This window comes from Apis mellifera, linkage group LG4 (assembly GCF_003254395.2).
Source record: "Apis mellifera strain DH4 linkage group LG4, Amel_HAv3.1, whole genome shotgun sequence".
Classification (NCBI taxonomy): Eukaryota; Metazoa; Arthropoda; class Insecta; order Hymenoptera; family Apidae; genus Apis; species Apis mellifera.
Genome location: NC_037641.1, coordinates 10,771,412 through 10,799,306, shown reverse-complemented (window position 1 = coordinate 10,799,306; position 27,895 = coordinate 10,771,412). Strand labels below are relative to the sequence as shown.

Here is a 27,895-nt window from a genome sequence, read left to right as displayed (position 1 = left end):
AGCTGTGAGGATGTGACGAAGAAATTGAGCGTATCCACGGTTGAGCATGATTTCTAAATGAGCGGGCTATGAATGGGAAGGTAGGTAAGGTAAGGCAGGTAAGGACGGTAATTAGAGGCGGAATCGGAAGCGAGCTGAATGAAGGGGAACAATGAAGGCTCGTGAGATACGCTCTTCTCCGGGAGGAGGAGTGCTGTTACGGTGAAAAACGAGTAACAGTGTTCGAAACGAGATATTAAACGAAATTGGATTACGGATTATTAAACTAGAGCCGCTAGCTAGTTCTCTTTTCCTTTTATTTAATTTTTCCATTTTTCGATTCCGTTCGAAACGAATGGTTGAAACGAAATTCTCTTCCATGAATGAGGACCAGGATTGGATCGAGGTTTTTGGATTGATAATCGCTGCATCTTTAAGGTGTGGGTTCGATGTGGGCAACCGGATTGGAGCAACCTTGAAATCCAATTGTAAGACTCCTCCGATTATTCGCCCTAATTAAATCTTTCGTGTGAAGATTGGATAATCCCCGTAGACCTTGGTAATGGAGAGAAAAGTGTAGAGTGTGGATGCGATTGCGTTAGTAAGCGCGATAGTAAGATGGCCATCCGATAAATATAATAAAGCAAATAGCGCGTTAAATTTGTTTCGTGGAATGTAAGAAATTATGATATCACGTGAAGAGAAAAATAAACGAGCTTGGAAACCCGATTTATTATCGAAAGCCTGCAAAAGTCAAGAAAAATTAGCTATCGTGAATAAGATGGAAAATATTTACTCTAACTGCGATTAGAATTCTGTTTATCGCGTGGCGCAAAACAATCCTCTAATAAATTATAGAAAAATTCTTTCCTTATCCATCAATTTTTTCTATATTCTTTCTCCGTAGAAAGAAGATTGCCCGCATTTTTCCATATTCTCTTCTGCGTATCCAACAACTTTTCAATTATTAAAATCGTTTCTCTATCGGAACGATCGAACGTCGTAATAAAAAAACGTCAAACTTCGAATCGAAACTTAAATCTCTCTCGAGATAACGAATGAAAAAAAAATAACGAAGATAAATAAATAAGTAAAAATAAATAGAAAATAAACTGAAAGAAATATTAAGAAGAAAAAAAAAATGGTTGAAAACAATCAGAGTCGCGAAAGCTCGCCGATACTCGCGTGCGAAGAGGCGAGCGTTGGCGCGATGGAGGGGGGGCCACGGCACGAAATTATCGGCGGCACAGGGAGAGAGAGCAGAGAGACGACGGTGTTTCATGCGTTCGAAAGAAGAGCGGCCGAGAGGACGAGCGGGCAAAGGCGATTAGGGGGCGGCAAGAGAGAACTCGTGGTCGCCTTCGTGGCGGTGTCGATCGACAGTAGCGTGAAGGCAGTCAGAGAGAGAGAATGACTCGTCGCGCGTGTCGTCTAAGCGTCTCGTGGCCGGCCCTGGTGCTCGCCACGCTGGTCATCGCGCCCTTCGCCGTCGCCCTCAACAAGAACGATCTCTACCCTTACTCGATACCCGGCACCTCGATCCTGCAAACGGATCCCAACGGGTTGCTCCTGTCCGCGGAGACGATTCTCAAGACGCCTATCGCATTCTACGATCAAATCTTCAACTCCATATTCGTAAGTAGAATCCATTCTTCGTGTTAATTTTTTAATTCATTCCATATCGGTTTCGTTGTTTATTCGATTCGATCAGTTTTTTCTTTCTTTTTTTCTAATTCTTAATCGAATAGAATTTCGAGCGAATAATTTTCGTAACGCGTTACAACGGTGGATTAGATGGGGAATCTAAGGCAAGGATTTATTTTAAAACTCGGCGGAGAGGGAAGCGGATTCGGCGGATAAAATCGTTATTTTTATCCAACGAGAGAACGTGGATGGATCAGCGCCGCGGTTTTCCATCGGGTCGCGGTGGCCACTCCGCATCCGGCCCCGTTTAATTTCGGTGCTCACAAAAATACACGGTAAAACCCTCGATCGAGGGCCGCCGGGGGCTGGAACCGCGTCGTTCCAACCACGAGTAACCCTTGCTGCGCGCGAAATTGTGTAAACACGGGGCGCGCGTGCCACTGTTTACGCTTTGTGGGGAAAGGGGGAGGGAAACACGAAAATCGTTTATTTAATGTTTCAAATTAGGACCGATATTCGTGTGTGTACATGCGTGTGTCGCAAGAGGAAACGTCTCTTCTGTTCCCTTGTTCGAGTACAACAAATAATTCCTTTAGGGGGAACGCATCGTTTCCATTTCGACCTGATGATGGAAGGGAAAAAAGAGAGAGAGAGAGAGAGAGAAAGAGGGAGAGATCCGACAAGGTCTCGAAAGAGATTGTCGAGAATGGTGCAACTGGTTTCGTTAAATATTAATTCGCGCCGAGAAGCGAGAAACATTCGGTCATCCCCTTAATTCGACTCGTGGTCTAATCTGTCGTCATCTTCTGGCGTGACACGAATTCATTGTACGCGATGACGGTCAAACGGTCCCGCAGTCGGCGCGCGGGATCGGTTAATTGCGCTTGGGTCGTCGCACGAGCTGCTTCTCATGCTTCTCGTCCGCCTCTCGTTGCGCGTCACTTGTCACACGCGGGCCACGCTCGCCTCGGCCGATGGAACTCGGCCCCTTTCGATCGATCGATCGATCGATCTCGATAAGACGCGATCTCGAAAATCGCCTTTCTCGAAAAAGGAAATAATAGTCGAGGAGGAGTCGATCCGAGAATGAAAACTCTCACTTCTCTAGAGGCTAGAAGGGACAAGAAGGGAGATAAGATTTCCCCGATTTCTTTATCTAGATACCAAAAATTTTTCGGGACAAAACGGCTATTAAGATTAGCTGCGAAAAGCGCTATTGAGTCATGGTAGGCAAACAGATGCGTGTATCGGTTGTACTTGGTGATCTCACTTTTCCACGAACCGATTCACGTCGAAGTCTCGTACGCGTTCTGAATGGACATTGATTATCCCCCTCCCTCCCCTCCTCCGTATACGCGCACCGAGAAGGTATCCTCCTTCTAATTGATCCACGCGAGGTGTATGATCTCATGCGTATCCCTCCGCTTCCTTTTCCTCCTTCTCCTCCTCCTCCTCCTCTTCTCTTTTATCGCCTCGTAAAAAACCGCACGCTGCGGAGAAAAACACACGCGAATGATAATTGCGACCCGTGACGTTACGCGCCACGACCCACGGTTTACCTCCTTAATAAGATGTCCTTCGTCGATACACGAAGCGAGCAGCCTCGTTGCGCAATCCCAATTATTACCTGTTGGAAAACGAGCCTGAAAATTTGAATATCGCGCACGCATCGCGTTTATTACCACCGTGTGGACGACATCGATCGAGCCTTCCCCCCCTCTCTCTCTCTCGTAGTACGCCTCTTCCATTCATCGACACGGTCAATAAAGCGATCGCCGTGCCGAATCGTGAACGCGATTATCGACGCGACGGCCCCTCCCCCCTCCTCGTTTCACCCGTGTGTCTCCCGTCTATCGAATCAACGCGGTCGAACGAGCGGCACGCGTTTTCCGGATAGGACAACCGGAAGGGAGCCTCCCGGGATCATCGACGGTTAATCGTCGGGGGATACGTCCGTTAACGAACTCGGATCGCAAGGATAACGAGAGAATCCCATTCATCAAGATGCGGGGCCTCGATAGAATCGGGGTTATATCGGGCTCTTCCAGATTCGTTTCGCTCTCTAGGAAACTCCCTCCTCCTCCCCCCCTTCAAGCACTCCGTTTTTCGTTTCGCGGCCGCACGGTTAATTAAGCTCCGTCGGCCATCAGATAAATATTTAATTAGCCTTCCGCTCCCCCACTTCCACTCTTTAATCCCCCCGTTACGCAAGAATATATATACGGAGGAGCGGCGATAAATCGGCGAGACAAACGATTCGTGGTTGTCGTTAATTAAATGGATAAATAAACGCTCGACTCGACGTAGTAATCTACATATAAAAATGCAACGTGGAGAAGATACATCGATCCCCCTCCTCTTTTTTTTTAACGAGCTTTGTTAAACAGAGTTAGTTGAAAAAGTAACTTTTTGTTTAAAAATTTCGAATAAAGTTACTTGGAATAATTGTTAAATTTATTTCCATTACGTTTTCAATTTATTAAAATATATTTTCGATTTCGCTATTATTACTGTGTTTCGAGCACTAAATTATCGAAGCAACTGTCCTGTTGTCATTAAATTTTAACTTTAACTCGTTTAACGATTAAGAGGGGAAAGAAATAAAGCGATTTGATGCGTGGAAAAGAAAAAAAAGAAAAAAAAAGAAGGAGAGTCAGGAATTAGCTTATTGCGCACCGTTTCGCGGAAATTTAGTCGAGGGAACGAAGAGAGAAAGAGAGAGAGAGAGAGAGATAGAGAGATACCTGTTGGTTGTCCGCTCGTCGGAAGATACGATCTCGCTAAACGAATGGTATCGGAAACCGGCCGCCGGTGGATTTGCATCCAGATGGACGTTAATGCGACGGACGATTTACGGTGTAAACGCGGCCAATTAGCCTTGACGCTTTCCCACATTAGTTAACCGACGATTTGTAGGAGGAGTGATGGCGGCGGGCCGCGTTACGAAATTCCTCGGCTCGCGATTCTTCCCGCCGCGGCGACGTCATCCACCGTCGCGGACCCCAATTAAACTCGTTTGAAAAATTCGCGGTTAATTAAATTACCGCCAATCGCCAACTCGTGTGAATGCGTTTTTAACTCGTCTAAGGAGTCCTCCATTACGCATGCTAAATTTTAGAAATAACGATAGAGACAGAGAGAGGTATCCTAGTTGGTACAACGCGTTTTAGAAATATCTTCAATTTGAATTAAGGAGAATTGAGCGATTTTCTTGCGCCACGAGGAATTCGAAGGAAATTCAGAAGGAACGACGGTTTGTTTGGCGTGCAAACCTTCGCATCGATTGACACAGATATCGGGGTCGCGATATACGTCCGCGACGATCTACTTAGAACTCGCTGCCTACACGACAATCATCTCTATTTCGTCGCTCATCGTCGACGATTCGCAGTCATCAAAATGATTGCGGCCGATTACACGATTGCGTTAGCGCGTGCGGCCCGCCTTGTTCACCTCGCCTCGAGCAAATCTATCGTGGCCCTCTCTATCCCGCCCCCCTCGATCGATCCTGATCGATCCAAGAACACGCGCGAGGGGATGGAGGCGCGCGACCTTCGAACTGCCCCCCCTTAAACCGATCGAGTTTTCGAGTTTACTTAACGAGCACCGAGTTCTTGTTTATCGCGGCTAATTGAACCCGTCCCGCTGGGTTCTCCGCAACTCTAATCTCTTTTGAAGAGTTTCCGAGGGAGAGGTCCTCCTCTCGTTTTTTCCCCTCCTATAGTGAAGTATAGGTGAATTCGAGCGGGAGGGGCGCGAGTGGAAAACGCGAGATGTTATTCCGGACGATTGATTGAACGCACGCGAGGGGGGTGGGTTGCCTCTGGCCGAGTCATATGATCGCGTGCGCTCACGGTCACGAGGAGGAGATGCAATTACGGTGCGTTACGAATCGTTAAGTTGGAATTATTCCATTGCGCGATGATCGGCGAAGCCGCATCAGGAAGCGAGGAATCGGTAACAAGTAAGGCAACGAGATTTCCTCGGCCGCGTATCGCTGCTCGAGACCGTCGTCTAGCTGGCTATCGTCTATTTTCACTTCGCTTTTCTCCTCGGTTTACTCGATTAACCGGAGGGAGGGTTACGTGTGTGCGTGCGTGTGTGTCATCGGCTCTCGGCTCCGACCTACGACCCGAGCGATAGCCCCGAAGGAGATAGCGGCGGAGTCTCTCCACTCTCGAAACGCGCCTCCACTGTCAAAACGTCCGCCGATCTATACGGGCCGTACGAGGAAAGAGAAGCGAAAACAGAGGGAGGGAGGGGAAGACGATCGATGTGGAACTGGTCGCGGTTGCTCTCGCCATCGATTATCGGTGATCCTGGTTTGCAGGCGCCCCCGTAATTATCGCACGGAAAATCGTCTAATCGGAAATGGCTAATCCGTGGCGATTGGAATCGATCGTGGCCGGGATTAAAAGGAGAGAGAGAGAAAGGGTGGACGTTCGATCGGAATAATTATGGAGAAGTTGGAGTCCCGGACTCTTTTTGTTCTCTCCTGGCCCCGTTCCTCCTTTCTTGTCCCCGTTTCCTGCTTTTCCTTTTTCAATTAAATTCGACTCGGCGCGAAATTGGTCGCGTTCCACGCGAAAGGAAAACCCGATTGATCGCGATCCAAAGCGGCCCGATTGGACGGCTTGGAGTCGAATCCAAATTGCACGGAATACCCGCTCCTCTCGCTAGATAAATTTTAATCATGAAAAACTAAATCGTGATGGGGAAAAAAAAGAGGAGGACGGAGATCGGGAACGTAATTTCGAAATTTGTTCTTTTGCAAATTTTGAAAAAAATATTATATACGGAGAGGCGTTCGTGTGGAAAGCTAACGAAGCGACGAGTCAATCAGCGTGACGAAGAGAATCATCCCCTGATTCGGTTTAATTCGTGTCAATTCCCTGGGGACACTCGTTCAACGATACGAACGCGGTCCGGGTGTTAAATTTGACGCGACCGTTATTAGCCGCACGTGAAAACAATACGTTGAGCAGCGTGGAGCGATCAAAAGTTGGAGGAATCGGAACGTGGGACCGGTCGAAACTAGGCCGGAATTTGATTGTCGCGTTAAACTTGGTCAATTAGCAAGGGTCGTTGACTATCAAGCGTTACTTCCGTCTTCCCTTTTGTCCCTACACCCGCACGTCTACCCTCTCGACGCCTATTGTTTTACGTTATGTCACGCCTTGGCGAACGTAAAACGAGCCATCAATTTATCCGCGCCAATTTACGACGATTGTAATTACCGAATTTTCAGGGGAAAAATCGGAGAACGCGAGATTCGAAATTCGAAGAGAGAATATTGAAAAAAATAATTCACGAACTCTTAATTGAATTTGAATTTAATAATACTTTTACGTCTCGAGAAAAGTAGTTGGCGAAGGAACATTTCCAAAAGGAGGAACTTGCATCACCGGGACGAGATCCCGGTGACCCAAAAATACGCCACGAAATAGGCCGCGTGTAAACAGATGTCCCGACGACGGAAACATTCGCGGGAAAGCAAAAATAGTGTTTCGGTGAAGTTTTAATTTCGTCCACGGTTCTCGTTAAACGTGAAGAACCGTGACCCGTGCGAGGCGAGGGAGCCAGCTGCTCCCTGCCTCAACGAATATGGAGCAACGCGCGCGCTTTTCAGTTTAGCCAATTGACGACGAAACGACGAAACGTCTCCAGACCTCGCCCCTTTCCAATTTCGTTTCTCGAGCTTCGTTCAACCTCCCGTCGTAAATATACAAAATGTTTCATCATTCGAATCGCCGTCGAAGAATTTTGCGCCGATTTACTTTCCACTCGTAAACAAATTTTTGTCCCAATTTTATTCTTCATTTGGGGACAATCGGTAATCGCGATAGAAACAATTTTAAATCGATTTTAAAAAAAGATTCGGTGTTCTTACGAGGAGAGGATCTAGATCCATCCTCTAGATTTCGCCCTTTGGAAAGGATCGTGAAATTTAGAAACCTCCCAACAGTTAACTCGAAAGGGGTAAAACTTAGATAAAGACCGTCGGGGAAATTTTATCTCTGGATTACATCGAACGGATAATGAAAGTTTCGCCAACCAGACGCGAGGATCTCGCACCGAAACGACGCTACGCCTCGTCCGACTAATGAGAGTTTTAATTACGAGTGGTCGTAGAATTCCCCCTCCCTCCTCCCTCCTTCATCTTTCCATCTTTACTTTTCAAGAAATTAACCAACAGAAGCAGAAAGAAGAGATGATCTTACCGTTGGTTTTTACAGGTGAACGGAAATGGCGTCCTCTCGTTCGCGAGGGCGATGCACAGGTTCTTCAATATCGCGTTCCCCCTCGACGATCCGGTTATCGCGCCTCTCTACACGCACGTGGACACGAGGGGATCCGGAAGAGTGTATTACGGCGAGACGGACGCGCCGGAAATCCTGGCCAGAGCGGGGGGGATGGTACGCTCGGCTTTCACGGACGCGGCAGACTTCGTGCCGACCCACGCGTTCCTCGCCACTTGGGTCGACGTTGGATACTACAATGGGAAAAGCGACAAGGTGAGGTATCGAGGAGAGGAATAATAATTTATCATTTCCAAGGATGGAGGATGATACACGGGGATAGAGAGATAAAATCGATCCTTGGATAATTCACGCGAATAATTCGAATTGTCTCGCCTCAGGTGAACACGTACCAGGTAGCGATCTCGTCGAACGGCACGCACTCCTACGTGGAACTGTTGTACCCGGATGACGGTATACAGTGGATCCAAGGTGAGTCGCATCCGAACGGGTTGCCGGACGCGAAGGCGCAGGCGGGATTGATGAGCGAGGGAAGGATGTACACGCTGAGGGGTTCGGGGACGGATCAGATCCAGAACGTGGACAAGTGAGTGATTCGTTCGAAGAGAGAGAGTTTCTCTTCTAATTTCTTTTCTTTTTCCCGCAGATGGTCGAACGTGAACAGACCTGGCCAATGGGTGTTCCAAGTCGGGCCGATCTCCGACGAGGAGGATATCAAAGTTCCCGACAACGTGGAAGGTAAAATTATTCCTTCGTCGGAAAATGTCACTTCTCACGATTCTTTCTTCTTGAGTGATATAACGATCTCTCGTTCGTTGTTCAGATAGCAGCGCGACGAACGAGGTGGCTAACTGCAGAACGGGAGCAACGGCTTGCCATAGCAAGGCGACGTGCGTCGACTACGAGGTGGGCTTCTGCTGCCATTGCAAGCAGGGATTTTTCGGGAACGGCAAGTCCTGCCAGCCGAACGGTAAGAATCAGCCGTTTCGTCGAGGCGGGGCGGGATCCCGTCGTAAACCCTCCAATTATCCGCGGAGTCACGTCCCTTTGATGTAGCCACGCCGCATAAAAATTCGCTTTCAAGAGCCTTCTCTCCGCGCTTTTAACTCTCTCTCCCCCCTCCCCCCTTTTCGAACGCCGCGAAACGAGGCCCGATAACGGACAATTCCGTTTCTCTCTGATCTATTCATAGATCGCGCGGGGGAACCGTGGCCCGTTTCGACGACCTCGTAAAACGGGGTGGATCTGCCCGAACGGAAAGGGATCTCTTTGATCGAGGACCGTCCCGTAACCGCTGTTCGCGAGAGTGGTTAATCTGGGCGGGCAATTTTAGAGATTAAAAGAAGGTGTCTCGCGAACGATACACGATTTACAGATGTTCCGCTGCGAGTGAACGGGCGAATTTCCGGGACCATCAACGGCGTGGAATTCCTCGCCAGGGATCTACAGTGTTACGTGCAGACGAAGGATGGAAGGACGTACACGGCCCTGTCGAGGGTGCCCGAAGAGATCGGGGCCAGTTTCCAGTTGCTCGGCAATCTGGGCGGAGTGATCGGTTGGCTGTTCGCTAAACCGATCGGCGAGACGAAAAACGGCTACGAGCTGACAGGTAGGGAACGTTTCTCAAAGGAGGGGGAACGTCTCTTCTATCCCATCCCTCGATTCCTCCCCTTCCTTTCGTCCGAAGTTGGAGAGACTTCGAGCCGAAACTTTGGCCAATAACGGAATCGTTTGCAACAGGGGGTTTGTTCAATCATACGGCGGAGTTGACATTCCCGTCAACCGGCGACAAAGTAACGATACGAAGCAATTACCTCGGCCTGGACGTGTTTGGCCAGCTGAAGATGCAGGCGCAGATCGAAGGAACGTTGCCGCAGTTGGGGAGGGACACCGGCCTCGATTACGGGGACTACGACGAACTTTACACGAGGGTGCAAACAGGCGTGATCCGCTCGCGGGCCGAGAGAGTTTGCAAACTGGCCGAGGGGGTCGAGAGTCGCGAGCTCGATTTCGTCCAGGACGAGACCATATATTACAACGAGTGTCCGTATCTGACCGTCGAACCCGAGGACGACACGACTAGGCTCAAGTTCTTCAGGGGTGTCACTACTTACGAGGCGACCGAGGGGATTATACGTTTCGCTGTCAACACCAAAGTAGCACCCCTCGAGGAGGAGGATCCGTGTATTCAAGGAAGGGAGACTTGCGGCGATCACAGTTACTGCGTGGTGGACGGCGACAGCTTTAAATGCGTCTGTAATCCTGGGTAAAAAAATTTCACTTCAACTTGACCGTTGTTCCTAGAATTTATTATTCGTTAGAATTCGATTCTCAAAGAAATATCGTATTTTTTTTATCGTGTCAGTTATCAGTATTTGTACGAGGAAGACGGAAGCGCGATCTGCATCGACGTGAACGAGTGTACAGCGGGAAAGCACATGTGCTCCCCCGACGCGCAGTGCATCAATCAGGAGGGTAGCCACACGTGCCAGTGCAGACCGGGTTTCTCCGGGGATGGCCGAACTTGCGACAGTAAGTTGGCCGTTTACCAACGGGAACGGGTTACCAACGTAACTCGTCGAAAAAAATCGATAATGGCCTTTTCGTTTTACTAACAGTCGATAATATCGCGTGTGTTTGTATCTTTTGTCGACAATACAGAACTCCCCTCGTGCGAGGACACCAGATGCGACAATTACGAGCAATGCGTGATGATCGAAGGGGCGCCTAATTGCATCTGCCTGCCGGGATTCGAGGATACGGAGCAGGGTTGCTATCCAGCCACCCAACGCGGTAAGACTCGATCTCCTCGATCTTTTCGATCTCCTCTCTTCTTCTGTATCAATCGAGCAATCGTTACAGCCCCCTGCGACGTCGAGGATAACTGCTCCCCGAATGGTTTCTGCAATATCGACGCGGAAAAACAGAAATACGTGTGCGTCTGCTTGCCAGGTTTCATCGGTGAGTGTTTAATTCGATTACGGGGGCGCGAAAAGAAAAGGAAGAAATTTTCCAAGCGAATGAATTTAATCCGCCGATTATAAATCCGACGAGATATTCGTCCGGTGTCATTAGGAACAGTCGAGTCATTCAATTTTGTCGAACCCATTAAATTCATCACCTCGATACATTATTTAACACGGTCAAATAAAACCGTGGAAATCGGATAATTAAATATATGCGCGATATGCTCATCAACGTGGAAAACGCGATCGAATTTTCGATCGGGGATAATTCGATGCGGGCGGAATCGCGCGAAATCGGGCCAATTTCCCCGCGTGTCGTTTCCCGAATCGAAACCGCGCTGCATTTTCGAACGCGGATCCCGAGTATCACCTTCCGCGCCAACGATCACGATCGTTTCCAGGCGATGGGTACACGTGTTACCCGGACGCCGAGGTAACCACAACGGACGAGCCGCCTAAACCGCAATGCATCGAGGAGATGTGTTGGTGTTCAAGTGGCTGGGAGTATCGGAATAACGAATGCGTGCGGCAGGAAGAGGAGACAAGGACCGCGGACTACGATCGAGACTGTAAGTAATCGCGACAAAGAGGTCCTCCCTCCCTCCCTCCCTCCATTTCTTCTTCATTATTCAACTTGGAATGTTCGAATTCGTGCACTTTATTTTAATCAAGGTAGTCGTCCTTTGTCAAAGCATTTTTTTTAAGCATGGTTAAAAAATTGCACGTTGATGAGAATGAATTCTAATTCTATTAAACAGACGCGTCGAATTGTTAAAAAAAATTGCACGTTGATCTACGAGAATGAATTCTAATTCTAATAAACAGACGCGTTCGATTAGAGATTAATTCTTTCCACGGACCGAATGCACGAAAATTTGAATAACTAATTGCACGATTTTGAAAAGACAAAAAAAAAAGAAAGATTACACTATGTTCTGTACTATGACGATTCACTAACCGGTGGCGACGAACGATTTTGCACCGTGCGTTCCAGTATCGGCACGCCCGCTCCCGGAATGCTACGAAGACAACTGCATATGTCCTTGGGGACATAATTACGACCGTTCGAAGGAGATTTGCGTGCCACGACCTGGATACAAACACGAAACCATGGGTCCATCCGGAGTTCACTGTACGATACGCTTTGCCGTTGCTAATTTGGTCTGCCTAATAATACGTACTTTGCACGAGCTTCACGCTTCACGCGCATATATAATACTCGCCACTATAAATTCTACTCCTCCATATTTTTCGATCGAGCTCATTTTGAAAATAGGTTGACCGTATCGCCGATATATCTTATACACGCGAAAGTCTGTATATAAGAGTATGGAGAGATAGATCTTTCCCTCCAAGATTAAAAATACCACGGTCAACCTGTTACACGGAGAATACACCTGGCACGTCTTTTCAAAAAAGAAAAGGGAAAGGCGTAAGCGTTTCAAAACGATATCGATACGATCGAAGATATAGAAATCGCACGATGCGGTTGGAAGCATTATCGTAATTGCGCACGCTTGTGTCTAGTATCGTGCAACGTGATGAACAGATGTCACCCCTACGCCCAATGCATCTACGTGACCAGCACAGCGGACTACGAATGCCGGTGCAATCAGGGTTACGAGGGTGACGGTATGGAGTGCATAAAAACAGGTACGTTCTTCCGCCATCTTCTCCATCTTCGCTTCTCATTCCGAATATATCGAATATATCGTGTCTCGTGCGCGAGGAGAATACTCGAGAAACTCGAGTTTCGTCCACGAATTCACAATTCCCTGTTGTCTTGAACGCAGAGGTGTCCTGTTTGGAAGTGGACATTTGCGACCCGAACGCGTCTTGCCAGCAAGAGGAGTCTCTGGCCAAGTGCGTGTGCAATCCAGGATTCGAGGGGGACGGAACCATGTGCAGCCCTATCGGTCATATCTCATATCTTTCATATCTTTCTTCTTCTTCTTCTTCTTCTCTATCTCCCTTCCTCTATCGTTCATCGACTCGTCGCAAACATCCCAATCCCCGCAAAGATTCTTCTTGCTTCTCGAGAAGAGCCTCGCGTCCGCGGAATGCATGATATATCGTAATTTCCTGTAAAAGAAAGAACGCTGTCCCGATCTGTTCTTTTCCGAAACCCGTTCTATTGGAACCGGGACTAGCAACTCCGTTTTCATTCGCATATACAGACGAATGCAGCAGCAGTTCCTACTGTCTGGAGAACGAAAGATGCTTGTACAATTCGGCGAGCTCCCGCTACGAGTGCACGTGCAATCCGGGATACAGCATGGTGGACAGCCGGTGCGTGGTGTCCGATTGCTCGACCAATCCGTCCCAGTGTCACGTGAACGCGCAGTGTACTTCGATCGGCGAAGGCGGCTACAGGTGCGTGTGCGCCGAGGGGTACAACGGTGACGGGATCCGGCAATGCGTCGAGGACCACATAGGCTGCAACGTGCTGAATAATTGCGGCAGGAACGCGGTCTGCGGCTACAATCAAACCTCCGCGAATTTCGTCTGCGTCTGCCAGCAGGTATGTTTATTGAATCCGCAGATTATTCGTCCGCGGTATTATAGGTTTCTGGGTGATCGTTCCATTTCACCGACCATTTCTTCTCTTTCCAATCGGGACGAGAGTCGACGAAATACGATTCGAAAAAAGATGATTCGAAGAGGGATTTTTGAATAAATTTCAGGGGTACTACGGCGACGGTTTCACTTGCCTGCCGCAATCCTCGTGCAGGCACGATCCCGCGATCTGTTCGCCGGACGCGACGTGCGTCGCGGCTGGGGAGAATCAATACGCCTGCGTGTGTAACGAGGGTTTCATCGGGGATGGGACCAACTGCAAATCGAGGCCCAAACACGAGGCCAACTTCTTGCTGGTGAATCAGGGAATGGCCACGTTGAGGATTCCATTCGCGCCTACGTACGAGGATCCTGGAAGCCCTATTTACATTGCGTACATGCAGATGGCGATCGCGATCGATATCGATTGTATGAACGGGAAGGCTTATTCGAGCGACATCAGCGGTAAGATTCGTTTCCTCCCGTGGGGGAAAATCGCGAGAATTAATTTTTCCTTCTTTTCTTTTCTTTTTTACGGAAAATATAATAACAGAGAATAATGGTTGCAGGTAATCGAATAATCGAGTTGACGTACAACGGATCGATGGCCGAGACTTTCTTGCCGAAAGTGAGCAATCCCGAGGGATTGGCGATCGATTGGGTCTCGAGAAATATTTTTTGGACGGGGAAAACGACCGTCGAGGTGGCCAATCTCGAAACGAAGAAACGGAAGGTGCTCGTTTCCGATGGATTGGTCAATCCTAGGGGAATAGCCGTGCACCCGTATCGTGGGTGAGTGTCGTTCCTCCCCTCCCCCTCCCTCGGTCGTGTCATCTGTCCAGCTAGATATTAAATTCGACGCGAGATGTCCCCTCCTCTCGTGAAAATTGATAATTCGGTAGGATTAGGGAGGGAAACAAGGAAGGAGGAGGAGGAGGAGGAGGAAATTTTGTTAATTCGACGAAACGGATGAAACTCGATTATTTCCAGAAAGATATTTTGGTCCGATTGGAATCGCGCGTCCCCGAAATTGGAGTGGGCGAACGAGGACGGCACCGATCGTGCAATCTTCCTTCAAGGGGATTACGTGAAGTTACCGAATTCATTAAGTATCGATTGGGCGATGGATGAGCTGTGCTGGGCGGACGCCGGAACCTTTACGATAAGTAAGAGCCAGATAGATATCCCCGTGAAATTTTTCTCCCCCTAAATAGACGCGACACGATCCATCCGTAATATCCGTCCTCTTTGTCCTCCTTTTTTTTCTTTTTTTCTTTTTTTTTTTCGATATTCGTTCGCAGGCTGCATGGAGATCGATAGCAGGAAAATTAACGTGGTCGCCAACCAGCTCACCTACCCGTTCGGCCTTGCGATCTCGCAGCAGCATTATTATTGGACCGATTGGAAGACGTGAGTAATCGATATCACCATAGATATCGAACGTGTAAAATTTTTTCCCTTTCTTTCTTTTTCTTTCTTGTTAATGACGAATTAACTCGAGTTTAAGATTAAATATTCGAGAGATGAAATTGGTAAAATTACTACGAAAACCGGTAAAGCTTTAAACGAGTATAACGAGTCGGGAAATATTGGATGGAGTGCAAGTTGGAGGATATTTCAATCATCCATTATTATTTACCGTCCTCAGTCACAAAATCGAAGTTGCCATGAAGAGCACCGGGGACAGGAAACAGGCCATATCGGTGCCACCGGGAGGAAGCGGTAAATTGTACGGGATAGTCGTCGTTCCCGAGTCGTGCCCGAGAGGTAAATCAAGATTTTACGTTATTACGTTTTATTATATACCCCCCCCCCCTCCTCGTAAATTGGCCATAACCCTTAAAGCCGAACGATTAAAATCGTCGAGGCGAGCGTTCGATAATCGAGACAATCGGGGACGAGCCAATTATTTTCTCTTCTCCGCAACAGTGACCAACGCGTGCCAATTCGAGGGAGGAAGGTGTAGCAAGAATCAACTGTGCCTGCCCAACGGTCAAAATGGAAGATCGTGCGTGTGCGCGGACGACGCGGATGGACCTTGCACCGACAATCTGTAGCCGGCCACGCGGTTCCGCGGCCATCGAAGATGAAAGGGAAGGGGAGGAGAAGGGGACGAGGCTCGGTCGAGACGATCAAAACGATCCAAATTTTGATACTTGACCGATCGCCCCGTTTGCGTTTCGTTAGATTGTAACGTGTAAATTATAATATTACTACTTTCTATTCGATTGCATATAATTTTTATCGTCCAATCGTTGTTAACGCAATCTTTTGTATCCGGAGTCCGCGGCCGTATGAAGCCGGCTGTATGTATGCGACTCGAGCACGCGTTATTTAATAAAGAAATAAAATAATAAAAACAAGAGATGATTGAAATAAATAAATTATTGCGCACAGTGTACATTACTTAACTTACTCAGGCAACGCGATTTTTTCAAGCCAAACTTGGTGATTATTAGAAGTTTTCCGCATGTCGAGTGGCGGTTACTTGCGGGTACAAAGAAGTTTGTTCAAAGTAACTACGTAGTCGAAAGACAAGAAGAAGAAGAAGGAGAGGAGGAAGGAGAAAAAAAAAAAGAAGAAGCAGAGTTTAATTTCCTGAGCGATTACCAGCATTAAGACGTCATTCTGCCACAGTTCCGGGAATAAGAAGAAGAAAAGCAAAATCCCGTTCCCCTAAGATGACGATAATAAATCTTTCGATTTTCGAGCGGCATTCTTTATCCCCGTGAAACGAATAAACCTCGGTGTAACGCGGCACGAAGGTAAGACCGTTAGGGAAGCCAATTACGATGTTCATTACCGGCGTAACAACCGGCCATTTCATTTTTCCGTCCTTGTATTACGTTAATAAGCAACTACTTAGAGAACCTGTAACGAGAATAACACAGGCGAACCAGAACCACGGTATTAAAAAAAAAAAAAAAAATCTCTGCCCTCGGTCTTAACATCAATTATCTTTCCTCGCCAGATATATATATATATATCTATATTAATATCTAAAAGCGGAGAAATCAAGGATCAAGGATTAAGGACAAAGGAGGAATGACGAGTGGTATCCATTCCGTCTGTCGCAAAGGGAGAGTTTATCGACCAGCGATCCCGACAAGACAATTAAATTTTCCTTACCGCAACCTCTTTGAACGCGTCTAATTGGGCGGCCGCAAATCGACGACGAGGAGTCGTCGGCGGTCGAATCGACGAAGCCAAAGCCGGAGGTGGAGAGGCGACAAAAGGCGCGGAGAATCTTGCTTCCAACCGCAGAGATAAGAATCTCTGCCGATGCGTCTCCAAGGAGTTTTCTCGCGTAACTTGACGATTTAACCCGGGTTAACGGCTGAGAGAGAGAGAGAGAGGAGGAAAGGAGGAGGGAAAGTGTCGTTTCGTCGTCTCCACGGGAAATTACACGCCTTCTCGCGTGTCTCCCTCCCCCCAATCCGAATCGATCCTCCTGCGCTTTTTCTCCGACGTTAATACTGGCCGACAGTTTGTTACGAACAATACACAAATATTTAACAACGACGGACAAACAAAGGTACGAAAGGAGTTATTTGTTAAGTAAACACGCGAAAGGGAAGCCAATATCGCGAAACGGTAGATATTGTTTCCTTGCGAATATCGAATACGCGAGCTCGATGCATTCCGATGGGAGAGGAAGAAAGTTGATTTATTTATTGGCGAGTCTGGCATCGAAACCGCGAATTCGTAGAAAGGAAAATCGCGCGTAATTTCCACCGGATTAGGAAAACGCGCGAGAATTTAATTGTCTACCGCGATGAACGAGAAAACAGGTTAGAAACGGAATTTTTAAAGAATTCTTTTTACCCGTTTGCGAGATTCGCAGAGCAGAGGGCAGAGTTAAAGTTAAGAAAACCGAAGCTCGGATGGAAAGAGTTCTCGGCGCGTCTGCAAACAGCACACGAGCCGCAGCATCCGCAACTTGCAACCTATAGGCGATCCTTTTCGTTAAGGGGAATCCGGCTCAGAATCAGACTACCAGTGAACCGGTCAACGCGTTGATTCGCGCGGGGATGAAAGTTGGCGCGTTTGGTCGGAAGATCAAAAGGCCGTTTCCAATTTCAAAGCCCGTGTGTGCGTGAAGATCGAGGGGAAAAGTATCGCTGGCGATGCGTTTTTCCAGAGAAGAACCTGCGAAACGGCGGCCGCAATTTGCAATTTGCAAAAGAGCGAGCGCCGCTTTTGTCGGTCGGTGAATGGCCGCGCGAATTGGAAAACGTCGGTTAGACGTCTGCCAGTGACGGGTGCTCGATCAGCCAGGTTGCGCTCTCTGCCCTTTTGCCGGCCAACCGCCGACTTTTCTCTCCGTGCCTTCCGCTTAACGTCACCGCGTCCACCCTTCCTTTCTTTTTAATTTCGTCCTACGAAACGAAACCTCTTTTCCATATCTCGTCTCCTCGGATCGTTGGACGAGACTTTTCTCTTCGCTCGAAGCGGTTTCGATATATTATACGATAAATGCAATGATCGAGGAGCAAAGAGGGGAGTCGCTCGTTCAAACATATCATCAAAATTCCAGCGGTAAATTCTGTTAACCCTTGGCCCGACATAAGCAGGCAACCACGCTCGTTCGATTGTCTCGCGTATTGGCTCGGTTTATGCTCGTAACGCGTCGGAATGAACGGCTGGCACAATCGTTATACGAGTATTTAATGAATGTCATGGCATAGCAAATTACTCGATGAAACGCTTTACCTCTACGTATCGAACGTATCCTTTGATCGTACGATCGTTCGCGCTTCGACGAATTGGACGAGCAATAAGAATATATACATACATATACATAACTGGTTCTTTTTCTCCGTTATCCAGGGAACCGGAAACGTCCCAAAGGAGACGCGGAGGAGCAATATGATCGGCAAACAGCCGCCTCTCCAACGATTCGCATCGATGCGAAGATTATTTGCCGGATCTCGATTACGCTGTGCACACGATTGGTTTGTTTGGCCGCGGCCAACTTCTGTCGTCGTCTACCTCTGTTTAAACTTACGTAACGTCTCATATATCGCGACGTCGCATCGTCACACACCATGTCACGTGTCCAATCTCGATCCGACAAGTTTCTTTTCTTTCCACCATTCGCTCGGTCGGGTCTATCGTTTAAAGGGAGATCCACTTCTTCCCTTCCTTCCGCGATATCCGATTCCTCCTCCCTTTTCCGGACGAGTGGGCAAAAACGCTTGGGCGGGAAAGCGAGCGCAGGACAGCGGAAACCGAAACGAGATTACACCAGCATGGGCCGGCCCGCGGTAGTTGGAAAATAAGAAACGGCGTCAACAATTACGCGGCGACAATTATCAGGGAACGCAATTACGACTACGCGCCGTTGCCGCAAATTTCCTGGCGAATCCCCGCTCCTCCAACGCTCCCTCTCCCTCCCCCTGCGTTAGCCCCACGTACACGCGTGAGCGAGGGGGTGAGATGGAGAGAAAGAGAGAGGGAGGAGGGGAGGAGAGGGAAAGGGGAGAGCGACGGTCAGGAGCGAGGAAAGTAGGCAGGTGGGTGGCCGCGAGACGGGCGGGCGAACGAACAGTCGAGCGGAGAGGTTCTCGCGCGGCGGCTCGCGTGAGCTCGCGCGGAACTCGCGACCAGGCGCCGCCGAGCCGTCCGTAGCGGCGCGTCCAGTCCGCGTGCTCGCGCAGGAGGGGGCGAACGAAGAAGAGGAGCCGCGGCGAGAGACTCAGTCGGCGGTGAGACTCCGCGTGCGACATCTCGGTGCCGTATCTTTCCGTATCCTTCTCTCTCTCTCTCTCCCCCCTCTCTGTCACTATCTCTTCGCCCCCGCGATTTTTCGCCACGTGTATATACGTGTACGTGTGTGTGTGTACGTGTGCGTGAGAAGTGACCCGGATCGGCAAGGAACGGAAAGGAACGGAAGGGTTGGTGCAGCAACTGTGTTTAAGTGTTGGGGACTCGAGTAACGACGGAGAGGAAAAGAAAAGTGCGTTGTTCTCCTTTCTTCTCTTTCTCTCTCTTCTCTTCTCGACGACGAGGCACGAGTTTGCGCTCGATTCGAGATCGAAGGGTTCGTCAAAATCCCCGTTTGCGGGATATTATTAGGGCGGATACGTTTCGCGAAACGAAGGATTGCGAGCTTCTCGTTACATATCGTTCGATGATTCGGTCGGAGCAGAGACCGATGCACGGCCGCGACATAAATATCCACGAAAAATCTCGGCACCCGGCCAAGCGGCCTCGAAAGATCGCCACCAGTTCGAGGGACGGGTTTGATAAGATAATTTAAAAGAGGCTTCGGTTCCTCGAACGCTTCCACGGGAGGAGGAGGAGCAGGAATTTTTCTTCGTCCGGAAGAAATATTTTTATTATTTCAGCGTATCGTAAAATATACACGTACAAATTTACACGCACGCACATACATACGCACACACATATATATATATATATATATATATATATATATTTATATCGTTTTAATAATCGGAGAGGAGGAAACGATCCGATAATTGTCTCTGTATATATCTCTTGACAAGCGAGGGGATGAGCGGTCGAAAATCCGGCGGCTAAAAAGAGCACGAGGCAGGAGGAGTGGCCGTTTTTACGAAGTGGCTGTTCACGTGGCCATGCATATTCACTCTGCCACGGGAAAAACAAACGAAATGAAAAGTTTATAGCAGGGGGGAGGGAGGATCTTCCCGCGAGGAAAAGCTCCGACGTGACGATTTTCCCCCCTCTTTCTTCTTCCGCCTCTTCCTTCTCGCGCTCGTGACGGGAAATTAAACGAGCCTTTTTTATTTCGTCGCCGCGGTAGGGGATTAACAGTCAGTTTACGAAGCGGCACGAAGCCGGTGGAAGCCAGTTGGGAGTCGTGATTTCCGCGGGATGGCAGATTCCGACGGAACGGTCGGCTTTCGTCCAAGCGTCGAACGAAAAACGAACGTCCTCCTTCGCGCTTATTCCGTCGGAATCTTCGCGCGAAGACTTTCGAAAACTTTTCTATCTCGCGTGCGAGGAAAAAAATCGTTGGACGTTTCTCGTTTCGACGAGGTAAAAATCGCGGGTGGACTGATCGGCGCGCGAAAGTGACGCGAATCAAAGTGATAATCCATTCACGGCTTATCCAAGAACAGGCTTATCGGTTTTCAATTTACACCGATGTGCCTCGATACTTTGCCGCGAGGAATATTCGATCGACAGTCACGCCGGTGATATACCTCGATATACCTTCACGTTCGTCCCTCTCCTCTCGAAAATTCCTTCTCTCTCTCTCTCTCTTCGTTTCCAAGCTTTTATCGAACCTACGCTTTTTTCTCGTCGACCGAATCATCGTCGAGCTCTCCTCTCAACCCCCTCCACGATTAAAATAAAATCGCGGCGATAGGCGACGGAATAGCCGTTGGGAAACACGTAATTACCGCGTGATAATCGAGGGAGACGAACCCTAGCGATCGAGCGCAGCCCGTGCGCGTCGTTGAATCGGGGCACCGATATACGCAGCAACGTTCGGTCGCGCGCCGGATGAGATCCCGAGCCGAGCGGTGGAGCGGGCGGCAACGTCGGTGGTGTGCGAGCGAGACGAGGCGAACAGGGAACGAGGCGGGTGGGACGCGCTCCGCCTCTGTGAAAAACTCGCGCGTGGCCCGCGCGTGCGAGAGCGCGGGGGTGCGGGGCGACGAGGAGCGCGGTCGGAGGAGACGGACCGGATCAACGGTGGAGGAAGCTGGGAGGAACGTTAAATGAATGTTGTTGCAAGGGGCGGGTGTGATCGTGAGTGTGGAAACGGTGCACGGCCGATTTCAATTCATAAATGCGCCAGAGGAGGAGCCCACAATGGTGGCTCGGCTCCCGCAACAAGTTCTACTGCTGCTCGTACTCGGTGAGTGGAACACTGTCTCTATTCCCGCTTTTTATATATATATATTTAGACTCGATCCAAGACCGTCTTCCATCCTCGAGCGAGCCACGAAAAATATCTTGGGCCGATCTTTCGCTCGAGGCCGCGACGCGTCCCGCTGCTACCTGTTAGATCGTGGTGGTGGTGGTGGTTTTTCGCTGATTCGAGGGAGATTGGAGGATTCGACGGTCGGAACGATCGAGGCTAGGTCGAAACGAGTGGCACCGCGCTAACTCAAACATCCCAATTAGTATCGCGGAACGTTGGAATTACGAATTTAATTATCGGCGAAACAGCGGAGGGATGGGGGGGTGCGCGGCGTGTTGACGTATTCGTCCGTTGGGGGGGGGCGAAAAATTTTATTTCTCTCGTCGAATTTGCGAACGCGGCGGTAATACAGAGAATTAAAATATAGAGAATTTTGAATTTCGCCTCTGTCGATTCGATTAATTTCTCGTTTAATCAGATTTATATATACGGTTGATCGGTCGATTCCTCCGTTTTTGAGCGCAGGGAAATTTTAACGGGCCAATTCAACGATCGATCCCGTAATTTCTATTCGGGCTAGCTTCTATTCGCCCAAGTTTGTCAAATAGTGTTAATTGTCCGGTATATCGATCGGACCTTCGTCAACGGACCCGCCTCTGTCGCTTTTGATTTCCGTCAATTCGCCGCCGTCTATCGATCGATCGTGCCTCCACGCTTGGAGCTTCGTAAAAATCTTCTGCCGGTCGCTTTCTCTCAATCAGCGTGTTCTCATTCTCACTTTGCGTACAATCGCGTTAATCACGTTTTCGAATTCGAACGATTTCCCTTATTCTCGGCCAAGCAAAAATCGATCGACCGGGCGGTGAAAGCGATAAATAAAATGCACGGATTCAGCTCGATGAATATATTTAATTATACGTGACTGAGAAGAAAAATAGGTATCAACTGTGAAATAGTGAAGGCAATGTTCAATGATAAAAACCACGAATAAAATTTCTTCGAGGCGAGCTTTAAATTCTATAACACGCAAACTATACTACTTTCAACGATGGTTGATTCCCTCTCCCCACGGTTCAGCTATAAAGGGATTCGTTTCGTTTCTGGGAAGGGAGGAAGGATCGTTGGAGGAGGAAAATCTAGCTTTCCCCAATTATCGCTGGGAATTTCAACGTTCTTTCCATTGTTCGCCTCGACATCGGTCCCCCTTATTCCATTCTTAAAAACCGTTCCGCGGCGTTTAACCGCGACGGTTTCTCGCTTTCGCCCTCCGGGGCAGGGGGCCGGAAAAAAAATTTTCGACTTCGATCGAAAATACGATATCGCTCGGACGGCTAATCCGGCCGAAGAGGGACGAGAAGTGACGTTTAATTAAGCAGGATTATTCGGGATAGAAGTGAAATGAATAAAGTTTCCCTCGAGGAGGGTGGTACATCGTGTAAACTCCATTAAATATAAACGCGAGATCGGGAGGGAGGGCGGTGAGGAAGGTTGTTCTTGAGGCAAGAGATCCACAAGCAAAGGCAGTTTAACAAGCTTCTGGTAATTGCAAAATTATACGAAGCGTCGTAAGCAATCTGGAACGCGCGATCGAGACTTTGATCGTAATATTCTTTACGCTCCTCGCTTCTCGGGGGGAAAAGGAAGAAATTATAATTTCCCCGTGGGGGAGGGGGAGAGAGGGAGGAACGTCTTCCTTCTTCGAAATTCGCGAGGAACGTCGATTTGTCCGCGGCCGGATGCATCTATCGGGGGAAATGCCAGGCTCGCGGCAAAGAAGACTGCATCGTTCAGATAAGTTTCAGCTAAGTCTCCGTCAAAGGGAGACCTGCACATCGATCCGTGAAACGATACTGTTTCCATTCCACGGAAAGAAAAAAGAGAGAGAGAGAGAGAGAGAGTCTCGTCAAAGAGCGCAGCTGTATCGTTCTCGCGATTCAACCCACTCGATTGCCTTTTTATCACTCGAGCGGCGTTGTATCGAGATCCCTCTCCTCCCCTTTGCGCGCCGTCTCACGACGGATGGAATACACGAGTTCGCGACACGTGTCGCGTGGTTCGTGAGACGAGCAACCGGTTTCGACGATTCCGCCCAGAAATGGAGCGGATCTACAGTTTAATCTCCCCCGTGGCCAACGATGTCAATCGTTGGCGAGAAAACAAGTTTCGCGTGGCGCTGCAATTTTACCCGAATCAGGTTTCAACAAAGGAACAGAGAGAGAGCATCGAAAACAACCCTCGCGGTGACCAAACTTGACTCTAAACGAATTTATTTGCTCATCGGTTAATTTGTTTCCATTTCCAGCTGGAAGTTAATTTATCATCTCCTCTCGTATCGGTCGATTGACGAGCGAGCGTGAAAAAGGAAATGGGATATCCTTTTAAATTGCGGATCCACGATTCAAAATTGGTTCGAATTGGGTTGCAAATCGTACGGTAATCTGAGGATATTTCGCTCATTTTCCACGTTGCAAACAGGTGGGATTAACGCGGCTCGAATGTCGATACGATTTCGTTGACGGATGATGACGGGTACGGCCTAATCTCATCGCCGATTCACAAAGGAAACGGATGGTAATCCGATTTCATCCGATTCGCGCTCCTCGATAGAGAGTTTCGTGATAAAGCTCCGCTTTACATTTTTCATAACGAATTCGCGCGATTGATTGATTATACCGTTACGCACGTAAGTCGATAATCCTCTTCGACTCGTAAATTTCCGCAGGAAAACGTAAGTCGAGAGAGAAAGAGAGAGAGAGAGAAGAAGAGGTGTCGAGAAGGCAACCGCAATTTCAACATCTTCCTCTGACGAATTGCTCGTAGTCGAAAACGAACGTTCCATTCTCCAGCCTCGACCGTGTTTTTTTTTTATCTCCAGGCGGAACGAAACGTCGATTCGACCCTTCCACCCTTCGACCCTTTCCACCGTGATAATTACCGGTAGGCGGTGATTGTTGCGCCGAAGCAATCCACGAAGCGATCGAATTATCGCCGGTCAATTTGCCCCGGATGTACATTCTCTCGCATAATTCATCGGTCGAGTCGAGACCTCGCCCTCTCTCTCGATCTTCTTTTTTCCCTTTTTTCCTTTTTTTTTTTTTCGTTCGCGGTAGACGGGTAGATTCAAGGGTTTTTCACGATTTCCATCTGTCGTGTCTCCTCGAGCTGTCTCTCTGGCGGGAGAAGTACCGGGAAGTAGACACTTTTGAAAATCCTCTTTCCACCGATCCCCCCGAGTAAGCACATTATCGGCTTGCAGCTTCGTTACCGCTCGACGTTTTCATCTCTCGCGGAAATGGACCGCGATTCTCTTTGTTTCCGCGATTCATAGAAAGCGGAGGAGGAAACGAGGTTCGATTCTATTTGATAACGGCCGTAACCGATGCACGCGCGTTTTATCTCGAACGCCGGCTCGCTTTCTTTGCCCGCTCTCCAACCCTCTGCTGCTTGTTGTTTTCACACAGCATCTCCCCTTCCTCTTGCATCCGCCCTATCCACGGTTCGTTATTTTCTCCGGGACAGCGTATGGAAACTCGATACAAAATGAGAGCGAGGAATCGGGGATTCGAATGCTTCGATTCGGATGGATTTCGAAAGGGAGCTCGAATCATCCCTCTCCCTCTCGAACCCTTCCCTCTGAAAGCTTGCACGCGGCTGTTCGTTACGCGAAATGCCGCTTCCATCTTTACGGAAACTACGCATTGAATCGATGAACGAAACGCCGCGATAATCACGGATAGAAATTTAAACGAGCTTCGTATATTTCTCGTTTCTTCATTTAAGAGGAGAAATCTCGAGGACAATGTTGCGCGAATCATCGGAACGTGGCTCAAAGATTCATAACGTTCGTATACCTCACGGCGTCGATTTCACGTCCGCCCGCAATTATCCACTTCCTCGGGCGTATATTCCCGGAGTCGGTCGCATTTTTCACCCGTCACACCTGACGTCGACGCTGTCATCGCGGGTGAACGCTAGCAGCGACGTTAAGCATTTCAATATAGAAGGAAAGACGAATCTTGGCGCGCACAAAGGGCAACCTGGAATTTATCCCGTTCCTCGCCGTAACATTTATTACGAAGCTTGTAACGCGACGGAATAAAGCCGCTCCGTGGCCTGATGAACTTGCAACCGCCCGGAAAACAATATGGAGAGACTTTGCTTCTCCTCCCGTTGACCAGGGATCGAGGTCATCCCTTTTAACCGATCTACGAAGAGGATTCGAGAGAAATTCTATCTTCTCGATTTATCGCGAGTAAATTATTGAAAATAAAACGTGGAACGAATTCTTTTTCTTCTCGATTTATCGCGAGTAAATTATTGAAAATAGAACGTGGAATGTTTTTTCTTCTCGTTTGAAAATTAGTCCTCAGAGAGAATTGAATTTGAGATAATTATATAATTATCGGATTCTTTTTCTTTTAAATTCGTATAATTTATCCACTATCTCTCGAATTTAAAAAGTTACAATATTAAAGTAGTTGCTCTACTTTATTTTTTACATTTTACAAAAATTTTAGTTTCGTGACTTCACGCGGAGACACGTACCTGTTTACAAGCGTGATTGGAGGGTAGACGATCGCGCGGGATTCGCAGAGATTAGGCAGATACGGGGAGGAAATAGCGATCGACGAGTTCGAAAATTTAATATCAGCCGGAGGAAAAGCTTGATAAACCCGGTTATCAGCTGTGGACCGGGTTAAAACCTTGAGCACCCTACGCCAACTTGCTCGAGCGAAGGTTTATTAAAGTGGATATACATATAGATATATATACACATATATACAGGGACAATTTGCAGCCCCTAATTGCCTATAAATAAGCCGTGACGTTGGTGGAAAGATACACGGCGGATTTCCCCGGATGCATGGAAATTTAGGATTGTCGAATCGTTGGTACACGAACGATGGATCGATTTGCTTCGCCGTGGGATAATAATATTTTCCAAGGGTATAAATTGGGGGAATTGATAGAATAGGAGAATTTCATCGATCGAAATTTCGAAAAATTGCTCTTTGATGTTTAAAATTATCCAACATTTCCATGAACGCAAGGATGACTCGCATTGGAATTGCGAGCGAGTCGATAGCGGTTGGGAAACACGCTCGACGTGTAACGACGATATTTACAGCAATGTAATTATTCGAAGTGTAGTAAAACTGTTTATCGCCGAGCATGGATGTTGTAGCAGAGCATAACCGAACGAGAAACGAGCAAGGTTCCGTTCCAACTTAATCGAAAATCATATTTTCGAAATATATATATATCGATGTCTATTTTCCACAACTACATTGACGACTCGGAAAGGAATTTATGTATTTGAAAATTCACAGAAATTTTCGTTCGAAAATATTTCCGGACGATGTATCATAAGCACTGTCAATAGATAAAGTCATAACGATTAATAGCATACTCGTGGATCCGAGTTATCCACGTGGAAAAAAGAGAAAGAAATAAAAAAGATGTACGAAGAATCGATGATAGAGAGAGAAACGATCAAAAATCTCTCCTCCTCCCGTATGGAATTCGGAAAAAATGATAGATTCGTACTTGAAATTAAATCAGAGGAGAGGATTTTGGAAAGGCTAGACGGATTAGTTTACCGTAGTTGCGTTGGATCGATGAATGGAGAGCGCGGGAAGATAAGCAGGCAACGCGAGTCGAATGCGAAATTTCGCCCGATCGAGGCAGAATCCAATAACGGGCGGGATCCGTTGGCGGAAAGGATCGGGGGCGATACGCACGTCACCGGTGTATCACGCGGTTGAAATTTTCGAAAGAAGATCGACCGCGACTCGAAGCGGCAGTTTGCGAAAATTTGGTTAATTAAATTTCCAGTCTCGCCGATATCAATGAAGACAGATTTCGATTAATTGCACGCGGAGGGCGTTCATCAGTGAAATTGGATTTCGTGTCTGCCCCGAGTAGAAACGCGTCGTTTCCACTCGATTTTCCCTTCCCGGATCGGGCAATAAGCGCACCGAACCCCGGTGGAACACCAGTGTGCAACTGCTTTCCACCGTTGCCTCTCGCAATTACGCATTTACAATACTCGAAAAGGATTCAACCCCGGGACTCGACACGCGACTCTCAAGATTCGAGCTCGGGGCTTGTCTTACGGACGGTCGAATCGACGGGGGAAGGAGGAGGAACGACCAAAGCGTTAATCGTTCGTGTCTCGAAACGACATTTACGATTTAATGCCCCAAGCTTTTCGAGCAGTTCTCCACTCCAGTTCTCCTTTCCTCGAACAACGAACCTCTCCTCCTTTTATTTGCATTAAAAAGGCGCCCGTCCCGAATTACACGAACGCCTTTCGAATTCGCTCTGATTATTTTAACTTAAGTCTCGTAAGAGCAATTTTAAACCAAGCGCGTAAATATATGCGACGTTGATCGAAAGTTTGTCGAAAGTTTGCGGGAAAGAAAAATATGCGTTTACGAGCGGAAAATGTATTTTCCAAGGGATCGTAATTTAACTAGAAATACGACTTGACGAAACGAATGTTCTTTTTCTTTTTTTGGGAGGTGGAAAAATAATCGCGGTTCAAAAAACTTTGTATCCCTTTGACGCGGTCGTGACTCGAGCGTTAAATATATATATAAAAAGAAGGAATCGTCTTTGCGCGTTTTGTT

The 27,895-nt window shown here is 48.1% G+C and overlaps 2 protein-coding genes across 6 annotated transcripts in view; both read left to right on the top strand.

Annotated features, from left to right (window-relative positions):
- Positions 1-1,105: 1,105 nt before the first annotated feature.
- LOC408797 (nidogen-2) lies at positions 1,106-15,789 on the top strand. Its single transcript, XM_026440227.1, is given in 22 exon segments — positions 1,106-1,378; positions 1,381-1,614; positions 7,860-8,138; positions 8,264-8,469; positions 8,530-8,621; positions 8,707-8,853; positions 9,259-9,492; positions 9,624-10,149; positions 10,249-10,415; positions 10,545-10,676; positions 10,746-10,844; positions 11,251-11,418; positions 11,844-11,981; positions 12,377-12,502; positions 12,643-12,765; positions 13,027-13,370; positions 13,534-13,870; positions 13,975-14,197; positions 14,396-14,571; positions 14,707-14,815; positions 15,054-15,172; positions 15,335-15,789. Coding segments are annotated over 22 exon segments (4,365 nt in total). The 5' UTR covers positions 1,106-1,120; the 3' UTR covers positions 15,463-15,789.
- Positions 15,790-18,940: 3,151 nt separating this feature from the next.
- LOC411019 (neuropilin and tolloid-like protein 2) overlaps positions 18,941-27,895 on the top strand; it is a 72,850-nt gene continuing 63,895 nt past the window's right edge. Inside the window, exons 1-2 of one of the 5 annotated variants that reach the window (XM_394492.7) lie at positions 18,941-19,302; positions 20,879-21,257. In XM_394492.7, coding sequence (XP_394492.6) covers positions 21,122-21,257 — 136 coding nt within the window. In that variant the 5' untranslated portion in view covers positions 18,941-19,302; positions 20,879-21,121. Of the gene's footprint in view, positions 19,365-19,834; positions 21,258-27,895 lie in introns of those variants that run through there. The other 4 variants (XM_006567255.3, XM_006567257.3, XM_006567256.3 and 1 more) reach the window with 4 other exon arrangements.